Source organism: Narcine bancroftii, chromosome 4 (assembly GCF_036971445.1).
Source record: "Narcine bancroftii isolate sNarBan1 chromosome 4, sNarBan1.hap1, whole genome shotgun sequence".
NCBI classification, from domain to species: domain Eukaryota; kingdom Metazoa; phylum Chordata; class Chondrichthyes; order Torpediniformes; family Narcinidae; genus Narcine; species Narcine bancroftii.
Window position 1 is genome coordinate 188,321,619 of NC_091472.1, and position 21,454 is coordinate 188,343,072.

The following is a 21,454-nucleotide window of genomic DNA, read 5'->3' on the forward strand; positions in this document are numbered from 1 at the left end:
CCTCATCTCATGGTTGCTCAATATTCACAGGATTTCTAAGTGGGGGAAAAGACCAAAGTAGGTAATTGGAAAATGTCTTCATCTTTCACTTTTAGTTACAATGTTAAAAGCGAGGTCTCATATGCTCTCTCGGGCAGTTGCAAAGAAGCCATAGCAAATACTAGAGAGAAGCCAGGAATGAGTTGTACCTGGAATCCATGTCATTTATTCTTCCCTCCACATCACTAAACCAGATGACCTGGTCAATATCACACTGCCATTTATGCAAATTTGCTCTGCAAAACTGGCCGACCTTTTTCTGCAGGACCACAGAGACTGAACTTCAAAAGAATGTTTTCAATGCAATTTTTTTAGGTTGACCTTGAAACTATGAGAAATGCAAAGCAGGTTTTTTTTGTATTTAACCCCAGATTGAGCTGCTTCTTTCATTTTGGGTTCCTTGTGTCACTCTCAGCTGAGCTCATTTGGTTAAAGAGTGGCGATCAGCTAGCAGGTCTGAAGGAACCCTCTGATTTACCCAGCAGTGCACATCTGCCATTGGTTATACCACCTTTGCAGAATCTCGATCTTTCCTCTTCTCTTTTATGGAAGCTTCCATAGAAATTTCCGGACTCTCGACTGGCCACGAGAGAATCTAAAATAACAAAGGCAGGTTTCAGGAAATGAAACAATTGACATACAATCCAAAGAGTTAGAACAAAGCAACAACAAGCAGTCATTTGAGGTAAAGTTTAAAGGGTTCAAAGGAAATCAAAAACTGCAGGTGCTGGTTTTCTTAAATAAAATTTTAAAATGTTCCGACAAAGGCTCTTCAATCATGTGAAACAGTAAACCTTTTTGGAATAAACTTAAGGAATTTTTAGTTATCTTGAAAGTGAAAATTTCATTAGATCCTTTGGTATTTTTGTTGGGTAATATTAAGAGGCTAAGTTTAGGGTTAAGATTAAATAGATTTCAAATTGCTTATTTGAGATTGGAATTAGCTGTGGCCAGAAAATGTTTGGAAAAAGGAAACTGATTTAAGTATTGTTAGGTCTGCTTTGTTCATGAATGAGTGAGACAAACACCAGGCTGAGTCGAAATCAGGGTTCTTTGTTCTTTATTACCGGATTGTAACACTTGCGACTAACAAAGTTAGTCGGAGAATGCATTCTGCCGTTATCAGCAAAATGGTGATTTTTTATACCCTTGGATATGTGCTTAGAACATCATCATATCATTACTTGTCCAATGACTAAAACTGTTGCTATCCTTTCCCTGCTAGCTTCCTGCCTCTCAATCCATCAATGTCTCTCTTATCTTGTAAGTACAAGGATGCATTCTGTTACTCCTTAGTACTGGGTGACTCCTTCTCCGGTCCCATCTCATGATGTTTTACCTAACAGGAGTACAAGGACACCTCCCCTTCTTGTTACTGCCCTGTACAGGGTAACTCCCTACACATTCCCATCTCATGATGTTTTACCTTACAGTATCCAGAGATGGCATATGGAGTTGAAGTCTTGTATTCCGTTGGAAAAGATAACATATAATTTACTTGATAATTATCTATTTTATTGTAAAACTTGGAGCTCGTATTTGGATTATATGGGGTTGAATTTTTAAATCCCCTCACCGCACAGTGGTGGTGTGGCTCCAAAGCATGGTAATTAACTGATGAATTTCGATGTTATGTGATCTTCTCTTTCTTTCTTTTTTTCTTTTGGGGTAGATGGGGGGGGGTGGTTGGGGTGGGTGGGTTAGGGAAGGGGGTGGAGGGTTGTAGGGGATTAGTTTTAAAGTATCATGCATGTACTTTGTGTATGTTTTTTAAGTTTTATTCATTAATTGTATGTTTTAACATTTGCATCATGATTCAGTAAATAACATTTTCAAAAACAAAAGGCTCTTCAATCTGAGATATTAACTCTTTTTCTCTTCCCACATCTGCCTGACCTGCTGAGTTCTCCTGCTCTCTCTGTTTTAATTTGAGTGCGACTTCATTTAGTTCTCTGATGTTAACACCTTGTAGAGGCATGGATACACACGAGTGACTTGCGGATGCTGGAATCTGGAGCACAAAGCAATCTGCTGGGTCGATCAGTCTCCATGGGGGAAAATGAATGGACTGTTCAGGTCACAACCCTTCGTCAAGATGTAAAAGTATAGCTTCAGCTGAAGATTGACCTGGAGAATATCTCTCAGCCCCAGTCAAAAAAAAGACTTGAAATTGTATTTGCCGAAGGCCAGAAATATGACAGTCTCCCCTGTTTAAGGCTCAATATTCGATTTTTCTTCCCTCTGAATCTGAAAGGCTGATCTTGGTTCTGGAGCCGAATGGAGTGACAGTAATATAACAGAGTCTAAACTCCAGCTTTAAACCAAACCCCAAGTGTGAAACCCTCAGATGCCCAGCTGAGTCTCCTGCCAAGCTCTGCAAACTCTTGCATTTTAAAATGTTTCTGAACCTCTCTGGTGCTCAGAAACAATTTTTAAGTGTAAATGCAATTAATAAAATTATCGCTGTAGAATGAACATTAACCCCACTATAAAAACCTTGTGCAGCCCTACAACTTCCAAGAAAATCCATGGTAAAACACGAAAGTCTGCAGACACAGTGATTGAAGTAAAAACGCAATGCTGGAGAAACTCAGCAGGTCAAACAGTCTATTTTATATAGAAACGAAAGATATATAGCCAACGAGTGCCTGCATGCATACATTTTGTTCATACCTTGATCGAGGGCTAAAGTCTGAAATGTATCTTTATCCTTACTATATTAGTACACGGTTTAACCTGCTGAGTTTCTCCAGCATTGAATTTTTACTATGGAAATCCATGGTCTTCTCAGTTCTGTGCCAGATCTCAGTTGGTGGAGGAACCGAGACTCACAGACAGTCAGGAAATGGCCAGCAGATCTCAGCCACACCGTTAGAGATTCATAATCTCTGTGATGAATTCAGTCCGCTCGGAAACTCACAAACACCTGCTACCTTTGATTACATTTGCCGAAAATGAAGTAAAAAATGTAAAAGAGACAAAATTGCGTTGAAGGAACAATCATATCAGTTCGCATAACAGGATTAGCAACTAGTAATCATGAACAAAGTTTACCTTTTCTTCAATTACATTGATGGTGAGACCATTTTGGAGCAATTTCTTCAGTGCATACAGATCTATGACACTGAATTCCTTGGTATAGTTATACACAACAGGATCTGCCCATGGCTTTAGAGGTATCTTGTGAGTAACCAACTGTAGACAAAATCAAATTTAAAACTCCTTAATTTTATGTGGCAGATTACCTTGCTTTACCCCACAAATTTATTTTACATAGGTTTGTGTGATTTTACAGGCTTTTTTGTCTCCTGGATACCTTCTTGATTTTGACAAGGTTCATTGAACTTAATTTGACATGTGGGATAAAGGCTTTGGTTCGACATGAGAAGAACCTTACGACATGATATTTTGGAGTCTCAGGCAACTTCCTCATGTTGTTCAAGGCATAAGTTCAATTGAAAATAGATGTGGCCTTTGCAGGGTATTTTAATTAATTTGGTTTTCAGTTTTTACAAAAATCTATGTGTTTGTCAATGTGCAGATTTCAATGGCAGTGTCAAGAAACTCAAACATTTACACTATTAAAGCAGGAAAAAAGCACTGATGTGACGGTTCCTGTTATACCCTGCTGGTTTTTCAAAGAGTAACCTGCAAATCATCTCGGGGAAGCTCTGATTAAACAGGATGACATAATAAAGGGGACGCAGAATGTTGGAATCTGGAACAAACTGCTGGAGGAACTCAAGTGCGTTGAAACAGCATCAGTGGGAGATAGAGAATGGTCGACATTTCGGATTGGAACCCTTCATCAACACTGATACAGACAGAATAACTGCCTTAAGTATTTTAATATTTATTTTACCACTGTTAACCATTTCCTGCTTTCTTGGAGTGTTGTTGACCATGTCAGGAGTCATGAAAGGGATTTCCTGTGGCAAAATTGTTCTGGTCTTACTTGGCATTGCAGTGGAGGAGTTTTTATTTTGGTTGCCCATCTATGAAAAAGTATATGCTATTGTTAATTATTTTTTTAAAAAAGCACAATTAATATAAGATAGCTACAAAATAAACAAGGAAGGGGTTTATCCCCCAGCCTATGCTTTAGGTTTTTTTAAGAGCCACCGTCACTGTCAAGGCCTGCATTTATTGCCCATGCTAAGTGCCTTTGAGAAGGTGGTGGAGAGCATCACCGCCAACCTTTACCCCGGTGCCATTAAAGGCGAGTTCCAGGATATGGATTCAGAGTCAAAGCAGGAAGGAAGGATGCATTTCCAACCATGGATTAGGCAAAGAAGTGAGAGTTTATTGTCATATACAGAAGTGCAATCTACAGATGCCCTGAAATTTTTACTTGCTGTAACTACACAGGAATGTAAGACACATCAACTACAACAGTGTACGTTAAATTACCACAATATGCCATGGCAGTAAAAAAAAAGATAATAAAAATAAAAGGATAGATAAATAGATATTCACAGTTTCATTGAGTGCAAGAGAAAAAGGTGAAGTTTCAATAGTTCTTTTGATGCTCCTGGAGTAATGTAGGATCTTACCAATTTTGAAAATAATTGAGAAAAGAACCCCATAAAGAATATGTGATTACAGACACAATGATAATCAAAAAATTTATAACGAATATGTATATTAAACTGCAAGAAAAGGAGAATGAGGAAACAAATGGTAAAACTAAACAAAAATGGGAACAAGATTTAAACATAAAGATAAAGAAGGAAGCATGGGAGAAGTAATACTCTGGAACTATGAGAAATACAATAAACACGAGGTTACGTATGATACAATATAACTGGATACACAGGTTATACATTACACCTCAAAAGTTAAATAAATGGGACCCAACAGTAAGTGACAGATGTTTTCGCTGTAAAAAGGAAATGGGAACAACAATTCATGCAATTTGGACATGTGAGAAAGTGAAAAAATTTTGGGAAGATCTAAACCAGATATTAAATAAAATCACAAAAAGCAATATACCAAAAAACCCAGAGATCTTCCTCCTAAGTAACATAAAAAAACAAAGAATTTGCACTTGATTTGGATGGTGCACAAAAAAGATTTGTTAGGATAGCCTTAGCTGTAGCACAAAAATGTATTATGTCAGCCTGGAAATTAGAAGATAACTTGAGAATACAACAATGGTATATAGAAATGAATAAATGTATTCCACTAGAAAAAATAACATATAATTTAAGAAATAATAATACAATATTTGAACAAATATGGGAGCCATACATGAAACACAATAGAGAAAACCTACCGGGGACATCTACCACCTAAAATGACAGAAGGAGAAGGAAATGAAAAGAATTGACTCAGTGGAACTTCTTGTTTATTTTTATTGAGTAACAACATTGTTTGACGGGTTTAATGTATCTTAGATTCTGAACTTTAAATGAATGGGAGGGGAGGTAGGGAGGGTGGGATGGGAAGGGGGAGGGGGGGAAAAAAATAACACTGTATATATTTGAAAAGAAAAATGTATGTATCTTGATCAATGTGGTTTATAGTGTGAAAAATAAAAAAATTAAAAAAAAAAGAAACAAAGTTAAGATTAATTTCAGCAGTGGAACATCTAATATTTTTCCCCCAAGTCAGACACGGCATCATATTGGACAACCACTGAGCGTGAGTGGGAGGGCCAGCATCTTTCCATCTCATCAGGATGGCCCTTCTAGTGATAATGGAGGCGAGGGCAACTGCATGGGATTGTGAAGCAGTCGATATCGGACCTGTTGGCCCACTTATTCCAAAGAGAGCGAGAAAAGGATTTGGAGTCAAAGTAACGTTAACAACTAAAGACAAGGTATTAAATACTCCTTCCCAAAAATTGGAAAGAGAGGAACACAACCAGAACATATGATACAATGTAATGATCCCATTGGTTACCTTATTTTTTTATTATCAGTAGTGGTCTGTCCGTGTTAAGCTAAAAGCCTCTGTTGGGAGGCGTTAGATAAGTAAAATAGTAGTAGTTTTTAATGTAACATAGGTTACAATACCATCTGTATTATTCTATAAGATTTGTTCATACTCTATTTTATTCTCATGTACCTATGTAACATTTGTACGATGATACTAATAAAAATATCGAAAGAGAGTAATGTAGGATCAGGCTAGTAAGGGAGGTTCAAGAGCAAGATAGATGTTAAAAAAGACTGTTCTTAAACCTAGAGGTCAGATTTCCCTACTTTGTGCCTGACAGTAGCAGCGAGGAGGTTGTAACCAGGATGAGATGGTTGTACGATAGGTAACTTGTTGGAATGATGCTCTCGCACACCTGCTGATGCGTCCTTCTTGATGGCAGGGGTCAAGCCTTTGGAATGTGTAGTCCGATATTTAGTGAGATCAAGGCTAATCTTTGGCTGACCTTGACTATCCCTATATCCTTTAACATATTTGGTTGCCAAATTTATTACCTGACCTTTGTCAAGCAAGTATCCTAAATCAGACCACAACTACAAGAGAAATATTATTTCCACAATGTCCCCAACATAGATCCTTATTACTGATTTGTCAAACAGCATGACATTCATATTATAACATACAGAAGATGGGTGATAATCAAACTCACCCTCTTTTTCAAGAACGAGAAATAAAAATTAAAAGAGAAGGAAAGAGCTGACTGCTTCACCTTGTTTTTGTTGGTGACCTCTTTATTTAACGTGCTAAAGTCTTGTAGATCTTCAAGAAACTCATAGGTTACGAAGTAACTCCTCTTGACAATTGGAAACTCGGGTAGCTCCTCCAGAGGATCAACGGAGTTAGGAATGCCCGTTACATTTCCTACACTTACTGTTACTCGAGCGAGATTAGCATTAAGTTCTAGGGAATGACATTTGATGGATGAAAAGGAATTAGCACACACTTTGCTATTACATTGACAAATATAAATATACCCTTAAAAATAGATTTTATGATTTAATTAAAGTAAAATCCCAAAAAATGGCTGCCTGAAGGAAATGGTTGGTTGATATTCTGATGTAGGGCTTGACCTCGTGAAGCTCTTCTTTCTTTATTAGACGCAGATTGAACATTAGAGCATTTAGGCCATTTCTGGCCGCTTATAGTGACTACATTATCCTATGCCAAAATGGAAATGATGGGGTAATTCACCTGTTCATTGATCGTGGGAACCATACTGTGAAAGTGACTAAAATTGATTTGATAGCCATCATTTAACATTACTATTCTCCACTTTGTAGAAATTGCTTTATTTTTTATTGAAAAAAGTTTTGATTATATTCTACCCCTCCACCATCAGACTCCTCAACAACAAATTCAATCAGGGACTCATATAAGGACTCTGATTTGTGCACGTTATTCTCTCTGTATTGCACAGTCAGTTTGTTTACATTTGTTAACTATTTACAGTTCTTTATTTGTTTACATGTATAGGCTGTGTTCAGATTTTTTTGCACCACCGGTAAGTGGGAATTCTGCCTCATCCACAAAAAAAGGGTTGTATGTAATGTCATGTGTGTACCCTGAAATCTGAATCTGAATTTGAATTATGAATATGAATCTGAACATTTTATTTTTCTTTAAACAAGTTGTTGTTTGCTGTGCTATCAACCTATGTCAAGCTTTGCCTCCAACTCATTGGCTGACAAGGTGAAGTTAAGAGGCACTATACAGTTATGAAAACAGATACTCCATGACTTGCAACCTATGCAACTTATGTCCATCCGCATATATGACTTGGTCACATAATGTAAAACAGGAAAGTCTGCAGATGCTGTGATTGACGTAAAAACACAATGAGCAAAATGTAAACAGGCTATTTTTTTAATTTTTTTAAATGAGAAGAAATGTAATATTTATGTGGTTTATGTTGTATTTGACAAAGTATTACAGGGATACAGGGTATGCAAGAGTCAAAATGTGCCTGATCGTCAGTATCCTGGGGTCCATACGCTGGGCGGGGACATCTTGATTCCTATACGCATGGGTGGGTTTTTGGTTGGTACACGCATGGTGGGTGCATGTATTGGAGTTCGGTTGGCGCATGCATGAAAGTTAAGGGCTCGAATTCAATATCATCAGGGCGCTTAACTCTCACGCATGTGCCAACCGAACTCTAGCAAGCGAACCTACTGCGCATGTGCCAACCAAAGAGTCACGCATGGAAACAGGAATCAAGTTGGCTGCGCCCAGCCTACAGACCTTGGGACGCTGACTGAACAAGGTAAGTACGCAATTCCGACTAACGTCCATTCCAAGATACGACCGGCCATCCAGAATTGAACATGTCAGTATGTCAGGGAGTACCTATAGTTGCTTTTAACACTGAAAGATATTTTTGACACTCTCAAATAGTTTCAGTTTTCCACATTTTTCTTTTAACCTTCACAGTTGTATAATGTGTGTGATCAGGCCTCTGCAATGCTCCATGTGACCAATAGTGAAAACACAACACTGGAGAAACTTAGTGGGTCAAACAGTGTACTTTATATAGCCAACCAACGTTTCGGGCCTGAGCCCTTCATCATGAGAGCCTGTCTACATTTTGCTCATTGTGTTTTTACATCAATCACAGCATCTGCACTTTCGTGTTTTACATCATGTGACCAAGCCTGATATAGACACTGCTCTGATACTAATTTGATTTGTTGCTCGCTCTAAGCATTTTCTTTTCAAAGTCTCAGAGGACTGTTTACAGATGTCGAGTTTTCTCATTGTGCAACTGTCACGACATCGATCGCACCGGGCACTCGTTCTGTACAATGCATCGAAATTTGCACAGAGCATTCTGCTATCATCTTAACTATGAATTAGATATCAACTGGCACCCTAAATTATCAGGTGAAAGCAAGGGCAGTGAGAAAAGCAAGCTCATTTAATGGATGGTGAAACTGTGCATATGAGCTTTAATCATGGATCAATATTTAATGTCAACTAAAATATTGAATAGCACAAACATTGGTCTCAAGTCAACCCAGTGGAAGAACAATAGCATAGATTTAGAAATATAACAAAGGACTCAGCACTAATAACTAGTAAAGGATAGGAGACTTGAAATACTTACCATCATATTTAGACATGAGGTTAAACATGTGCCTTTCATCTGAGGATATCAACACATCATCCAGAGCAGAAAGGTTCTTGAGAGTGTCTATGAGGTAGCCCCGGTAATTGGGAAGAAAGGCAAGTGGATTGCCCTGAAGAATGAGGTTCTTCAGTTTTGGCAGCAAAGTGAGATGAGCCACAATATCCCGCAAATTGACAAAGTCATTAAAACTCAAATCGAGTGATACTAGATTGGACCTATTTTACCAATGATAAAAAGCAAACAAGTGTTATTATTGAATCACAATAAAAACTCAGAATATAAATTATTCTTTGTTCAGTTTTAATTTCAGTTTTCCAATTTATCATCACATTATCCTTGGTGCAGTGAGAAAGGATTCCTTCATGAGCAGCTTAGCAAGTCAACTCTGACATGCATAAAGGAGCACTAAGTTTAATGTGTGGAGCACATTCTAGTGACAGCGAAAGGGTCACTTCATATATACTTAGGGCAGCATGCTATCAGTATTGTGAGGTTCAGTCAGGAGCCTGACAACTGTGGGGAAGAAACCATCTTTGAGCCTGTTAGTGCGTGATCTCACAACGGGTGGAAGGAGAAAGGAGTGTGACTGGGTTGGGACGGATTTTTCAGTATGGGCCTTTCTGTGGCACTGGGAAGTCGATGGTGCTGATGGAGAGGAGGGAAGTTGTCTGATGTTCGGAGCTGAAATTACCATCTTCTGCAGCTTCTTTTGATCTTGGGTGTCTTGTATAGCATGCTGATCCACCCATCTAGTGGTGTACCTGTAGAAGTCGTTGAGGGACTTGGTGGGGGGGGGGTGGGGGGGAATGCCAAAGAAAAGAGAGGCATTGGTGTACTTTCTGACCATTGTGTGGACATGGTTGGTGCAGTGAAATGCTGATACCCAAGAACTTGAACCTATCTGCTGCCTCCACCTTGGCACTATTGATCTGTACCCTTTGCCCTCCAAAGTCTTTGATCATTGTTATTAGATATCTGGCCAACCTCTGTGCTGTCAACAGTAATCTGAAGGATGAAGCTGGAGCAGTATTTGGCTACACTGTGAGGGTGCTCATTAAACAAAGTCTCACAAATTTGAACAGACTAAACCTTGAATGTTATCTGAAGAATTTCAAATTGTTTCCTACCATTTGGATTCAATTAAACATGCCAAAAATATCCAATGAGTGGAGTAATTTATACTGCGCCAGAAATTCCAGAGGCTTCACTATTATTACTTATAGTTATCAAGATGGTGGTTATATTAGCTAATAGCGTTATTACAATACGTTTTCATTCTGACATTAACAACATTAGAAATAGGAGCAGGAGAAGGCCATGGTTTAACTTAATCTTAAATCAACCGACTCAATTGTTCATCAATGGTTGATTTAGAAAGGCAACTAAGTGTTACTGATGTATTAGTACAAGATATTGTTTGAGAAAATAGATGTTAATTAAGAAGAAATAGGGGCAGCAACAGATTGATCCCAGCTTAGCTGGTGATCTTCCTGGAATATTAATAACCCAGGAAAAGTGAATGGTGGTACATCTTGCACCTCTGGGATATATTTAAGCAATGGGTTATAAATCTTCTTTCAGTGATGTATGTAGGTGTCTTTGTGAAATGAGGCTGCAAAGTCTCAATCCAGGTCCTGAAACATATGCATGGCCTTAACTTACTCTTGTATAAGCTCACAGGCAAATTTAATGGTTGATGCAAAAAATGGAGGAAACATGAAGTGGGGTTTGGAGCCAGCGACAAGACTGAGCGAAGTTAATGGCACAATTAAAACATAGTTATTTGAGAATCCTTATCGAACAACTGGAATTTTAGAAACTTTTTTATAAATAAGGAGCAACGTGTGAAATTAAAACTCTTGTTTCTAATTAATTAATTCATGATGAAACATGACTCATTCCCACCAAGGCACTGTTTCCATGAAAAATATGGCAGCATCTGGTGTTCTGATGGATGCAAGTGAGCTTACTCCTGTGGGATCACCATGTGATCGTCGATGCCTGATCCACGAAAACAATTAACCGGTTAAAATGTAATCAGCATCGTTTCCAGGAGGTTTGATGATTTACACTGGCTGAATGTAGCCACTTTTCTCACTTTCTTGGATAGCGAAAATCTACAGGATCAACTCAGAAGTTCCAATTAAGATGCAGTCCCCAAATTGGGAAGATACCCCAAAACAGAAGAGGAGCGGAGACCCTCTGAAAATATTGGGTGGTCAGCATCCATCAAAAAGTATTGTGTTTGAAATCTGCTTGATGCTATTAATAGTCACCATAGAGCTCCAGCCAATGATCTCGTCCATTTTTACATTTAGGGCTGTTGGTGTTTTACATGAATCATTTAACATATCTCAGTAGATGAGGAATATTCAGTGTAGTTATTCAATACAGTTATCATAGCATCAAAATATTTACCAGACATCGCCTGAGAGGTATTTGTACTCCAAGTCAAGATAGAGCTTGTTGTGTGATAACCCCAAGTGTTGTAACCCCGGGGGTGGGCTGTGACTTAGATCCTTTAAAGAGGAGATCTCATTGGTGCAGAGCTCAAGAACCTGTCAATAGGTCACACAATTAAAAAAAAGATGGCATTTTACACCAGCATCTTGCTGCACATGGACCTCCCTTGTCCACAATAGAGTTAGATAATCTTTACATAAGGTTATTGTTGACAGTGAAGGCAGAGACAGTTGCATATTCAACATTATGAAAGCCTTACAGTCCATCTTTACCTTCAGCTTTCTTGGAAGGTTGGCTGACTCTAATGTGGTAATTCTATTGACACTTAATATAAGTTCCTCCAGGTTCTGAAATTTCAACAAGTCCTTGTCAACCTCACAAACCTGCCGAAGAGAATAAAATAAATGATTACTGGCTGTTAAAAGGTTATTTTATTCTGGATTTACTTGTATTCTTACATTGGGATGTCTGGCAATTTCTGCTGTCTTTGTGAAAACAGTTTAGTCAGGGGCAGTTAATACAAAGAGGGCTCCAGATGACTCTTCCTCCCCTCACAAATTGTGTGCAGGATGTGCAAATGTCACATCTGATCCAACTACTGAATGAAAGGTAGCAACTGGCCAACCATGGCAAGCAACACTGGAGGGCCAGGGTGGAAAAATTGTGTGTGTGTGTGTGTGTGTGTGTGTGTGTGTGTGTGTGTGTGTGTGTGTGTGTGTGTGTGTGTGTGTGTGTGTGTGTGTGTGTGTGTGTGTGTGTGTGTGTGTGTACAAGGAATGTATGGTGTGTGTGTGTGTGTGTATATACAAGGAGTGTATGGTGTGTGTGTATAAGGAATGTGTGTGTGTGTATATATACAAGGAGTGTAAGGTGTGTGTTTATAAGGAATGTGTGTGTACAAGGAGTGTACGGTGTATGTGTATAAGGAATGTGTGTATATACAAGGAGTGTATGGTGTGTGTTTATAAGGAATGTGTGTGTGTGTACAAGGAGTATATGGTCTGTGTGTACAAGGAATATGTGTATGTGTGTACAAGGAGTGTAAAGAAGTGTGGGTGTATCTGAATACTGTATATATTTTTAAGTCAGGGTTAATTTTGTTAAATACAAAGAACAGGAAAATATTTGCACTGCACAGCCAGGCTGGAGAGATCCTTGTGGGGGCCAGGAAAACATTTGCTTTTTTTGTAAGCACACTATTTAATTTTTGAATACTTTGACATTCTCATTTTGCTTTGGAAAATTATGTGGAAAGTTGTAAAATGGAGAAGAGAGCCCATGTGTCCTTCAACTTGGAATTACAATCTGTCATTAACCATTAGTATGCATCTTGTTTTTCATCACCATCAGATGCTCCACTTCATGTGGGAAATGTACCCTACCCTGGTTAGATATCTTTAAATCAATTTAATATACTATTAATGGCAGAGGAACACATTTCTACCCAGCTCTTTGTTCTCTCTGGATATTATTAAAGTGCTTAGGTTGGCATGGTTGGTGTAGCAGTTAGCACTATGCCTTTACAGCACCAGTGATCGGGGCCAGGGTTCGAATCTCACACTGTCTGAAAGGAGTTTGTACATTCTCCCCATGTCTGTGTGGCTTTTCTCTGGGGACTCCAGTTTCCTCCCACCATTCAAAACGTATTGTGGGTGCAGGTTAATGGGGTGTAAATTGGGCGGCATGGACTCAAGGGCTCAAATGGCCTGTTACTGTTCTGTATGCCTAAATTTAAATTTTTAAATTTTTTTAAAAAGATAAATTGTCGAAGTACAATGCATTCTACAAACATTGGCAGCAGATTCAATTCAATCTTGCTGTTGCAGGGTTCAAACTACCCATAGGTGTTGGTAGGAGAGTTCATAGTTTCAATAATTATCCCCTGGGATTCAAAGCTGAAGAAGGTTGCTAATCTGGATCGTTACTATATTTTTGTTATACAATGGGATTAGGATGTCATTGACAATGCTGGAATCCCGGTTTCCTTCCATCCTTCAAAAATCGTACTGGGGGTATAGGTTAATGGGGTGTAAAATGGGCAGCATGGACTCATAGGGCCGAGTTGGCCTGTTACCGTGCTGTTCGTCTAATTTTTTTTAAAAAGCAAATTGCTTTAGAATTGCCATCAATTCAGATGATTGTGTATCTTCATCTGGGCCCTTGGCCAATCTTTTCCAAAGGTCATAATCATCTGACAGAATGCTCGGAACAATGGCTCCCACTAAAGTCGTTAGTTCTAACTTCCAAAGCAACACCTAGACCAGGGCCCAGTACTATTAGTGACACATACGAGAAGAAGATGGCAATGAAGAGGGAGCAGAAATTCCTCAGAGGAAGGGAAGAAAACCATTGCATTAATTCCTTATCAAAGAATCATCCAAACATATTTCCATCTCACTGAGGTCTGGGCACATTCTTAAGTGAAATAATTAACTTCATGTAGATCTTTCACAGGTGGAAATTGGTGAGTGAAATTTAAAATTTAATTGAAAGACAAAACATCTAGCAGGAGGAGAATCAGAGGTGAGCTTGCAGTTGGGAACTATGGAGAGAGAGGTACATCTCCGTGGAGGAAATATGGGAAAGGATTTCTTCAACAGCTATGGGGACAGAGAAAAAATACAAGTGGCGGTTAAGACAGGGAGTTGAGTTTACCTGGTTGGGATGAGTTGGACCCCCCCCCCATGTCCCCACCCCCAAGTGGTGGAGGGGTGGGCAGGTGAGGCAGGACAGCAAGACACGATGGTCTATCTCTAGTTGTGCTCCCACAGAATTTAAATATGGTTGCAAAATTTTTTTGAAGGTGGAATTTTTTTCCTTAAGTTATAAGTGATTTTCTCCAGGGGAACACATCTTTGCATTTCTGTGTTCCAGCGCACAATGCTCAGATGGGAGTCGGACTTCCAGATAGCTGCTATACACTTCCTGGCCACCACCAATGCGATCATTACGAATTGGATTTGGAAGTTGGACAGATTCATTGTAAGTCTCATGTCCATTATGTTTCCCAACAGGGACAACTCAGGGTCATGTAGGAATTCTTTACCCATGATTTTCCCTAGGGCTTGGCCTAGTTCCACCCAGAAGGGTCTCACCTTGGTACATGTCCAGGTTGCGTGCACAAAGATTCCTGTCTCAATGCTGCATCTAAAACATTGATCTGATAATTTTGGTTTCAATGTGTTCAATTTTTGCAGCGTCAGGTACACCAGGTGCAGAAAATTGTACTGCACCAGCCTGTACCATGCATTGATGGTCATGTTGGCCCAACACAGATCAGACCAGCACCGCTCATCAATCATTTTTCCTAAGTCTGACTCCCACCTCTGCCTTGATTTGTGAAAGCCTTGTTTGGGTCCTTCCACTTGGAGCAGGAAATGCATTGCCGAGGTGAATGTCCGAGTGTTCCCCCTTTGAATCACGGACTCTATGTTGCTGTATTTTGGCGGGGCCATGGCTGGACCTAATTTGTTTTATAATAAAGATCTTATCTGAAGGTAGCAGTGGAATGTCTTGTTCGATAAACTGTATGTATGTCTGAGTTGTTAGAATGACATAAATTGCCCCTGTTTGTAACAGTCCTCTATGCATCTGACGCCAGGTGTCCAGGATCATGTTACCTACCGTTAAAGGTATTGATTAGTCAGGGGAGTTTTTGGGGACAGCCCCACTTTGATACCTAAGTATTGGTTAATTTTATTCCAAATGGTAATGACGTTTTAAAATAGGGCTGCCTGCTTTTCCAGATAACAATTTAGCATCCCATTTATAAATAAAGTCCTCTGCTACCTTCACCCCCACAGTGTGCAGGCCAATTTGTGCCCAGGTTGGTTCATCTCCTCCCTCGAAGAGTGAGGCGATGTATCATGACTGGGCTGCCCAATAATATTTCTTGAAATCTGGCATTTGTAATCCACCCAGACTGTAATCCCAGTTCAATTTTTCCAAAGGGAGCCTGGCTACCTTTCCAGTCCATCGGAACATTCTTACCCATGAGAGCAGATTTTGGAAGAAACCCCAGGGCAACACCACAGGCAGTGTCTGAAAGAGGTACTGAAGCCTCGGCAACACATTCATTTTAATTCAGTTGACCCTGCCCACCAAGGTTATTGGCAAGGACATCCACCTATTAAAGTCCTCCTCAATCCTTTCCAGCAAGAGGGTATAGTTCAATCTGTATAAATTATTCAAATTATTATCTATTCTCACTCTTAGATATTTGATCCTGTTTTGTGGCCACTTTAAATAACTGCTTTGCTGACATTGACTGTAGTCCCCCTTGGTGAGTGGCAAAATTTCACTCTTGTTCCAATTAACCTTGTAGCCTGAAGTTTCCCCAGAGTCCTCTAGCATAGAATGCAGCCTAGACAATGAGTTTACCGGTCTGTCAGATATATCAGTACATCATCTGCAAATAAGTTGATTTTATGTTCTTCCTGGCCTGCTCTAAAACCTTTAATATCTGGGTCCCATCTATTGGCTTTGGCTAATGGCTCCACGGCCAATATGAACAGGGCTGGAGGCAGCGGACATCCTTGTCTACTTGATCTTGTCGTTGGGAATGCTGGAGAGATTTGTTTATTGGTCACAACTTTAACCTTGGGCACATGGTACAGCTCCCTTATCCAATTTGTAAAAGTTGTCCCTCAACTGAACTTTTCCAGCACTTTGAATAGAAAATCCCACTCTAGGCTATCAAATGTCTTTTCTGCATCCAGGGCCACAACCAGACCTCTCTTATTCCTGGCTTGTGCCAGATGCATTATTCTCGACAGTCTGTCAATATTATCCATTGCCTGTCTCTTTTCCACAAAGCCTGTCTGGTCTTTGTTTATTAGTTTTGGCAGATAATTGGACAATCTATTCGCCAGAGCTTTGGCAAGTATCTTCTAATCTGTATTTAACAGTGAAATAGATCTATGGGGGGGGGGGGGGGGGGCGGCAATAATGGAGTACCTTTTTTGAGTATCGTCGAAATGATGGCTGTTGAAAAAGATTCTGGGAGGGTATGGGTCTCCATTGTCTGATTCAACACCATATATAGGGGTATCAATAAATCTTTAAATGTTGTATAGAATTCAGTCTGCAGTGAGTTCAATGCTTTCCCTATCTCTTCCTCCGTGAAAGGAAGATCTAGATTATCCTGTTCTTCTGGATCCAAATTTGGAAGCTCTAATTTGGACAGGATCCCATTAATCAGACCCCTGTGCTAGTTCTGATTTGTATAAACCTTCATAAAATTCCATGAAGGTCTCGTTAATCTCCTTTGGTTTATACATGGTCCTGCCATTCCCAGTTTGAATTGCATTGATCGGCCTTCAGGCCTGTTCTGTCCTCAACTGCCAAGTGAGGATTTTACGGGTTCTCTCTCCCAATTCATAATATTTTTGTTTTGACCTCATTATGGCCTTTTCCATGTTATAGGTTTGAAGCATATTTTCTTGTTTGTTAGATCCCTGTACTGGTCCTCTGAGCCTGATTTCTGTACTCCTTTTCTAAGTGAGTAATTTCTTTCTTCAGTTCATCCACCTCCCTCATATATTCTTTCTTCACCGTCTTGGTGTATCTGATTATCTGGCCTCTCAAGTATGCTTTGAGGATATCCCATAGGAGGAATTTATCTGGAGTAGAGGAAGAGTTGGCCTTGCAAAATATGTCAATCTTATAAAAATACAAAACTCCAGCTTCTTTATCAGCAATCCATTAAGACGCCATCTGTATGCTCATCTGGCATTTTTATTGTTAGTGTCAGGGTTGAATGATCTGAGAGAAGTCTTACCATGTACTCAGCTTCCATGATCCTACCCTCTATATGGGCTGAAGCCAGGAAAAAAATCTTTTCCAGAGTAGGACTCCTGCTGCATTGAGTAGTAGGAATAATCTCTCTCCCTCAGATGTTTCCCCCTTCTTTGGCTCCTTCAAATAGTCAATGATAGCCCTCACTGCCTTTGTTTTAGTTATTTTTTTGTTGACTTGTCTAAGATTCAGATAAAAATTAAAATCTCCCCCAATCAGGATGTTCTCCTTTCCCTCTGCCAATCTTAGGAAAGTGTTCTGTATGACTTTTCATCATCAAAGTTGTGGCATACACATTTACTAAGGTCCAGGATTCCAAATATATCTGACAGTGCACCATTACAAATCTTCCTGTTCTGTCTGTGGTCACATTCTGCACACTCTCTCTGGAACGCTCTTCCCTATCAGGATTGTCAATTCCACCCGCCCCCACACCCCCCCCCACCCCCCGCCACCCTGCATGCGAACTGAATGAGAAGGATATTACCTGACCCACCAGCCCCTTTTTAAATTTTGGTGTTCCCGTTCCGTTAAATGTGTTTCCTGCAGAAAGGTCAGAAGATCTACTCCCATTTTTTTAAATGTGTGCCAAGACTCTCTTCCTCTTTACCCATTCAAACCATTAACGTTAAAACTAACATATTTTATGTTCTTGATCATTGCCCCGGAGTCCTTCAAATCCGTATTCTCTCCATGTCTCCGCCGCCCCTTGACCATTCTCGCCTAACCAATAAGAATTCCAGCCCACCAGGCCTGCAAACAACCCTGAGAAGATAAAGTAGAGACCAGGGCCACATGCCCCAGAAGGGTAAGTAAAAAGAGAAAGGTATGACAAAAGGAAAGGAAAGAAAAAACAGATGAAGACAACATAAAATACTACACCAAGATTTAACCCTTTACCCATTTACTTTCCTTCCCCATTTCTAATTCCTTTTAACTCTTCCTCCCCCTCAACCTCTGGTGACTTTACCCTCTATACCATCACCATCCACCTTTTTTCTAAAGGTTGTGCCTTTTACATCCATCTGTCTCCCACTACTCTTCACCCCCACCCCCTCCCGGACCATTTTCTTTTCATAAATTCTTCCTATAGCATATTTACAACTCGAACGGGTAATTCGCCTGTTACTCTCTTCATATATAGTTATTTTCAACAATATATTCTAATAAACAACAAAAATACTGACACTAACCGTTTGGCACAATTATTTCTGACAGACTAGTTGCTGCTCCACAAATTCCTGGGCCTCTTTGGCCTTTGACAAAATTCTTTCACCTCTTGGCATTATGACCTTTAGGGTTGCTGGGTACCTCAGGACACATTCGTACCCTTTCTGTTTACCCATCCTTTTCATTGGTTCAAATTCTTTCCTCTGCTTCAGGAGGGCTGATTCTATCTGAGTAAAATAGTATCTTTTCCCCCTCCAGTTCCATCGGCACCCCCCCCCCCCGCGGTTTCGCCCCGACGAGTGCTGCTGCCCTTAAAATCTTCTCACAGCCATGGTGGTGCAGGAGCTTCAACAGGATCGAGTGTGGTCTCTGACCGGAGCCCGGGCGGGGGAAGGGGGTCCAAAGGGCTCTCTCTACCTCTACCAGGTCCCCCATTTGTTCCTTTCCCAGGACCTCTGGGAGCTAATGCTGGAAAAAAGACATGGGATCTCTCCCTTCCCGACCCTCTGGCGGCCCCACAATTTTAATGGTATTCCTCTGACTGTATAATTTTCAAGGGTGCCAGAGACATTCCCCCTCCATCTCCCATGCAATGAACTCGGTCTCTAATTTATTAATTCTGCCCTCAAATTCTGTTACCCTTCCTGATAATCCAGTTTAGTCATTCTCCCAATTGTTCATTTTATTGTATGGTTCTCCATTCTTTCTTTTAAATCCTTGGCCAGTCTTTTCTCCATTCTCAACATAGCCTGCTGGATGTCTTCCAGTAGGGGTAGGTGCCCCCTCCCCTTCTTGCTGACACCAGGTGGCTGCTGCAGTGAGTCCCAGGTCTTCCCACGGTTTTTTCTTCCAGGCTGTTGTCTGACTCCTCCTTGTTGGAATCGACGCTGGAGCCATCCCCTGACGCAGGGTAGAGGCCTCCCGCGTCCTCAGGTAAACCTTTCCCACGGCCCAATGCATTGCGTTCCCAGGCTAAATTTGTCCCAGCTTTTGGTGGGGGGGGGGGGAGGGACACGATATGCAACGTGATCCGGAGCTCGGATCTCCCCCCCCCGTGGAGCCCCTCATCCCCCGATTTTCCCAGGGTAGGACTTGCCTGTCGCTGACATCTTGGATGAGCTTCACAAGCCCTTGGCAGGTCAGGCCTCCATTGTTGAGCCTTCTCGGGCCTAGAGCTGGGAACACCATCTTGGCCTCCACGAGGCAGGTTTGATTGGGTGGCAGTAGTTCCTTCACCTTGCTGGCTCTTTTCCCCCATTGCAATAAGGTAGGGGTTTATTTTTAAAAACATTTTTGTCGTTTTCTTTTAATTTCTTTGACTTTTAAACTCTTATTTTTTTCGCTCTGGACGAGGAGCTCCTACTGCTGGCCTCTGGCCACCGTACCCTGACCAACCCGCAAAATCCTACCATATTTTTCTTCCCTTTGTTGTGACTGTCATTAGTGTCATGTGTATGTGTGGTTGTTTATACGTCCAGTGTCAAATATGGGAGTGAGGTGGAAGGGAGATAAAAGGAGCTTGACCTCTACGGAAAATGTAACAGATGGATTATTGTAAATTGTTGTCAACACTGACCATGTGAACATTGATGCTGATAATGTTGATAACTGTTTGAGTTCAAGGCTGGAAAATCATAAATAAAATATTCAAAAAAAACACGGAGTTGGGGGGCCACAAGGGTGTGTGGGGGACTGAGGGAGTGTGGTGGGGGCTCCAGGGTGTGGGGACTGAGGGAATGTGGTGGGGGCTCCAGGGTGTGGTGACTGAGGGAGTGTGGTGGGGGCTCTAGGGTGGGGGGGGGTGCTGAGGGAGTGTGGTGGGGGCACAAGGGTGAGGGGGACTGAGGGAGTGTGGTGGGGGCACATGGGTGGGGGGCAGGGAATGTGGTGGGAGCTGCAGGGTGGGCATGACTGAGGGAGGGTGGTGGGGGCACAAGGGTGGGGGGGACTGAGGGAGTGTGGTGGGGCCACATGGGTGGGGGGGACTGAGGGAGTGTGGTGGGGGCACATGGGTGGGGGGCAGGGAATGTGGTGGGAGCTGCAGGGTGGGCATGACTGAGGGAGGGTGGTGGGGGCACAAGGGTGGGGGGGACTGAGGGAGTGTGGTGGGGGCACAAGGGTGGGGGGGACTGAGGGAGTGTGGTGGGGGCACATGGGTGGGGGGCAGGGAATGTGGTGGGAGCTGCAGGGTGGGCATGACTGAGGGAGGGTGGTGGGGGCACAAGGGTGGGGGGGACTGAGGGAGTGTGGTGGGGGCACAAGGGTGGGGCGGACAGAGGGAGTGTGGTGGGGGCACGTGGGTGGGGGGCAGGGAGTGTGGTGGGAGCTGCAGGGTGGGCATGACTGAGGGAGTGTGGTGGGGGCACGAGGATGGGGGTGACTGAGGGAGTGTGGTGGGGGCACGTGGGTGGGGGGCAGGGAGTGTGGTGGGAGCTGCAGGGTGGGCATGACTGAGGGAGTGTGGTGGGGTCATAAGGGTGGGGGGGACTGAGGGAGTGTGGTGGGGGCACAAGGGTGGGGGGGACTGAGGGAGTGTGGTGGGGGCACATGGGTGGGAGGCAGGGAGTGTGGTGGGAGCTGCAGGGTGGGCATGACTGAGGGAGTGTGGTGGGGGCACGAGGGTGGGGGGGACTGAGGGAGTGTGGTGGGGGCACGTGGGTGGGGGGCAGGGAGTGTGGTGGGAGCTGCAGGGTGGGCATGACTGAGGGAATGTGGTGGGGGCACGAGGGTGGGGGTGACTGAGGGAGTGTGGTGGGGGCATGTGGGTGGGGGGCAGGGAGAGTGGTGGGGGCATGTGGGTGGGGGGCAGGGAGTGTGGTGGGAGCTGCAGGGTGGGCATGACTGAGGGAGTGTGGTGGGGGCACGAGGGTGGGGGTGACTGAGGGAGTGTGGTGGGGGCATGTGGGTGGGGGGCAGGGA

At 42.1% G+C, this 21,454-nt stretch overlaps 2 protein-coding genes across 5 annotated transcripts in view; one reads left to right on the plus strand and one right to left on the minus strand.

Moving 5' to 3' along the window:
• The window catches only part of LOC138761331 (diablo IAP-binding mitochondrial protein-like), an 86,116-nt gene extending 82,339 nt beyond the window's left edge, over window positions 1-3,777 (plus strand). Inside the window, exon 6 of the mRNA XM_069933261.1 lies at window positions 3,581-3,777. Coding sequence (XP_069789362.1) covers window positions 3,581-3,624 — 44 coding nt within the window. The 3' untranslated portion in view covers window positions 3,625-3,777. The remainder of the gene's footprint in view (window positions 1-3,580) is intronic.
• The window catches only part of LOC138761329 (leucine-rich repeat-containing protein 43-like), a 39,496-nt gene that overhangs the window by 9,193 nt on the left and 8,849 nt on the right, over window positions 1-21,454 (minus strand). For 2 of the 4 annotated variants that reach the window (XM_069933256.1, XM_069933253.1), the window contains 8 exons: window positions 11,842-11,952; window positions 11,525-11,664; window positions 9,798-9,887; window positions 9,083-9,321; window positions 6,689-6,879; window positions 3,912-4,034; window positions 3,094-3,234; window positions 551-634 (listed from right to left, as the gene is read on the minus strand). In XM_069933256.1, the coding sequence (XP_069789357.1) occupies window positions 551-634; window positions 3,094-3,234; window positions 3,912-4,034; window positions 6,689-6,879; window positions 9,083-9,321; window positions 9,798-9,887; window positions 11,525-11,664; window positions 11,842-11,952 (1,119 nt within the window). The remainder of the gene's footprint in view (window positions 1-550; window positions 635-3,093; window positions 3,235-3,911; window positions 4,035-6,688; window positions 6,880-9,082; window positions 9,322-9,797; window positions 9,888-11,524; window positions 11,665-11,841; window positions 11,953-21,454) is intronic. The other 2 variants (XM_069933254.1, XM_069933255.1) reach the window with 2 other exon arrangements.